This window comes from Austrofundulus limnaeus, unplaced genomic scaffold (genome assembly GCF_001266775.1).
Source record: "Austrofundulus limnaeus strain Quisiro unplaced genomic scaffold, Austrofundulus_limnaeus-1.0 Scaffold59, whole genome shotgun sequence".
NCBI classification, from domain to species: Eukaryota; Metazoa; Chordata; class Actinopteri; order Cyprinodontiformes; family Rivulidae; genus Austrofundulus; species Austrofundulus limnaeus.
Window position 1 is genome coordinate 1,225,463 of NW_013952461.1, and position 3,612 is coordinate 1,229,074.

The 3,612-nt window shown below is 39.9% G+C and overlaps 1 protein-coding gene across 2 annotated transcripts in view; it reads right to left on the reverse strand.

Annotated features, from left to right (window-relative positions):
• The window catches only part of LOC106518319 (plexin-A2), a gene marked incomplete at its 3' end in the record, with an annotated part of 115,173 nt that overhangs the window by 8,572 nt on the left and 102,989 nt on the right, over positions 1–3,612 (reverse strand). For both annotated transcript variants that reach the window (XM_014009565.1, XM_014009566.1), the window contains 2 exon segments: positions 288–391; positions 2,628–2,787. In XM_014009565.1, the coding sequence (XP_013865019.1) occupies positions 288–391; positions 2,628–2,787 (264 nt within the window).

A 3,612-nucleotide genomic window follows, 5' to 3' on the forward strand; every position in this document is an offset into this window, starting at 1 on the left:
TTTATGAACTGACTGAGTCATTAGAAGAATATTTAGTAAAATTTACTTATAATGACTATATAGAAGAAAACTGTTGAGAAACTAAACTGAGTTGTTAAAGCTAAAAATAACCTCCAAAAACACAGAAAGGTAAACATGAAAAATGGTGGATGTACTAAAACATTAGCTTAAAGTAGCAAAATGCTWGCCTTAAAAAGTGCAAAAGAAAAGACAAAGAATAAAGAGAAACAGCATGAACGCTGAATCAGCATTCAAACAAATACTTGTGTTTGAACTGTATTTATCACCTGGTAGTGCATGAGAGTGTTGAGTCTCTTCCAGTCGCCTTCTATCTTTGTTGTGATGTCCTCATCCTGCAGGACCACTCGCGCTGTTCTGCCTTGTCGCCACTCTGTGGAAAAAATAAATAAAAAAGGCTTGCTTGTGAATTGGTGATACTTTTAGGTGTGTAATGTTTATATCCCACGTGCCTGACATATTTTCTCATGTCTGGAATGGTCTGTTTGTTTGCACTCCACTGGAGGTTATGTTACCCTTGTGTRTTATGTTTATTCTCTAAAAAAGCAGCAAGTTGTCAAGCGTAGCAGCCAAAATGTCACCAAGACTGCTTCTTGTCCTTGACAATTACAGATTGCTATTCTGTGAAGCACATAAAAATGACAGTTATATTGCCTAAAGCTATCCAAAGCAGCAGAACACATCTTCGCCAAACGCCTAACCTGTAAAAAGCCCTTTAAGGCGTAAAAGTRCAAGGCCAAAGCACTATCAGCCACAACCATCACAGTGTCTTATTTCCTCCCTCTGAAGGTGCACGCCACCTGAATTTGTGCCGCATCATTCCGTATTCACTGACATGTGGTGGGCGTAAGCCTGAGAGGAGGTGTTCTGTCAGRAAGGTTTAATGTCATTTAAACCTGGGGTGTTACTGTTTCTCCAGCTGCAAACAGGAAGAGGGGAGGGAGACGGAAACAGACCCTGTGTGGATGTCAGACATCCTGACTTATTTGTATTAACACGGCCACTGTGAGGAAACTTTCTCCCACTTGTCATTATTCAAACAGGTCGTGTGTGACRGAGGATTTTTCGCTCATTGGTTTATTTTAATCCTAGAGTAGAATAACCGAGACAGTTACTGTGCCTGTGTGAGTTGGTGAGTCTGTCACTGAGATATTTTGTGAACCCCTGGACAAAATGTATTGAAACTTGCAGAAATAATAATTGGAAATGCTTTTATAACATTTGCAGTTAACCTAATTCAATATGGCTGCTATTCAAAGAGACTTAAGTCTTCATTAGATGTGCATCTATGGCTGTGTCTCAATTTATCGGTTTGCAACCGACGTAGACCGCGGCCGAWGTTGGCCACAGTCTACGCAAAAACGGCTGTGAAATGAGACGGTCTACTCTACAGAAGACGTATGTTTGTGTGACCACATGCTGCCTCGTTACCACGCATCAGTGGGTTTTTTTTCAAGGTGTAACTTAGTAAAATTCAGTTTTAATAGAAAAACGTCACAAATAAATAAATAAAAAGCTTTAATAATTATAGTTTAGCTCCAGTATAAGAATACTTGTAACTGCATTTCATTTAACATCTCATTGCAACAAAACTTTCTTCAGCTAAGTTGCAAAAACCTACGTTTTTCGTTACATGATAAATTTCCAAACTATGCTGTGAAAAATAAATACATAAATCTTAAAAACTCTGCCGTAAACTTAAAAAAAAATCAAATAAAAAAAACTCCACTGTCATTGTTTTTCTGTTTAATTTGCTGACGGCACGATGAATTCTGGGATACCGTCGGCTGCGTAGGATATTTAAATGCAGCCTATGATTTTGGGGTTTTGTCGGCCGCATGAGTAGGYGCCTAAGAATTGGGACAGCCTAYGGTGCGAGGTAGTGATGTAAGCAGCTGATAAATGCGCCCCATGTCGGCTTCAACCCATGARTTGAGATGCAGTCTATTATCGGGCGCCAAGTGTAAAATGAAATGTTCCTGGTTATCTGGCGCTAACTTCTGCTAACGCTGCTAACACTTTTTGATAGAAGCGTTCTTGAAAAATCCGTAAAACATGAAAAATATCTGTGAGATTGGTCTATATGTCCGTATACCTCCAAAATGATGGAAAATCTGTGTATTTAAGGACAATCCGTACAACTTGACATGTATGATATTGTCTCAGGATGATGACGTCATAACATGAGCCGAGCACTGACAGCAAAGACTGCGTTCCATTCTAAAATATCTAAATGTAAACTTCAACATTTAAGGTTTAACTTTTAGATTTAGATTTAAACATTTAGATTTAGGATTTAATATTTAAAAATATTCTTTAACATTTAAATTTAACATTTAGTAAAAATTAGCTAAATGTACAAAAAGTGAGCTAAATAATAAAATGTTAGTGAAATTTCTTAACATTTAAATTGTACACTTGGTGCCCCATAGTCTATAACTCCCATTATCACAAGTTTGTACATTATTTTCAAGGTTTGACCAAAACTACTTCAGTTTTATTTATAAGATCATCCCAGATTAAAACTTTAACGTAAAAGTTGGCAGTGGATATGCATTTGTTTAAGAAATGCTAAGCCTTTCATAAAAAAAACTTTGTTGCATGCTCACCCAGGTCCATGTCTGTGGCTCGTGGTCGCTGTGAGCACGGCATGTTCTTGTACACGGCATCCAGGATCTTCTCTTTCACCTGGGTAATGGTGTCACAGTTGAGCACCTTGACAGGGATCTCTGGGCTGTTCTCATTGTCGGGGTTCACGCAGCTCAGCGTCTGGAGATCCAGAACAGAGAGAAGATGGCAGTGGAAGAAAGAGAAYGAGGCAGAGCGAGGTGTTGCTGTGGGGGGGAGGGTGGGGCCTTTCATTACCTGCTCCTCACCAAACTGTCCTGGTGCAGAGCATCTTGGCTTGAAATGTAATTTCACACCTCCAGGATGTGGCTGTGCGGCTCTGGCAGGAGCATTAAACAAGTAATGAGACAGTGCCTCTCACACTCTCCGACATGGCGATCAGAGAGGTGTCATCTTGTCGCTGACTGGCTCTGCTCTGCAGCTAAAGCCTGAGGGGGAAACTTATTCTGACGGGCTGCTGGGGGAACTCAGCCAGCTCCGTTTTAATAGAAATATAAAAGACAAAGACGTGCCATTGGCCCTGCCTCTTTACGGCGCTGATTAGCATACAGAAAATGAGCAATTTGGCAGACTCTGTATCCTTAATTATATTTAACAGTTTGCATACATAAAACTGTCCTTGTAATTTTTTTTCCCTTTCTTGTTAGTGGCCAGACTTAATGAATGATCGCTTACAGATGAGTAAAAACAGAAAACCATGAATGTTGTTACAGTGTAGAAGTTGCCTCTGATTTCCTTTTTATGGGGATTCTGTTGGCATGGTTGGATCTAGTTTTCCTCTCAGAGAGAATAATCACATCAAATGAACATAGCGTCATTCTSAGTTGTAATCTTTAACTCCAATAAACCCTACAGGTATAAATAGTTTGACACCTGCATTACACCTGGAGCTTTTCTAGCTGCATATGCTGTCCTACACCTTATGTAAGGCCTGTTCAACTGGTGGCCCGCGGGCGACTTCCATCC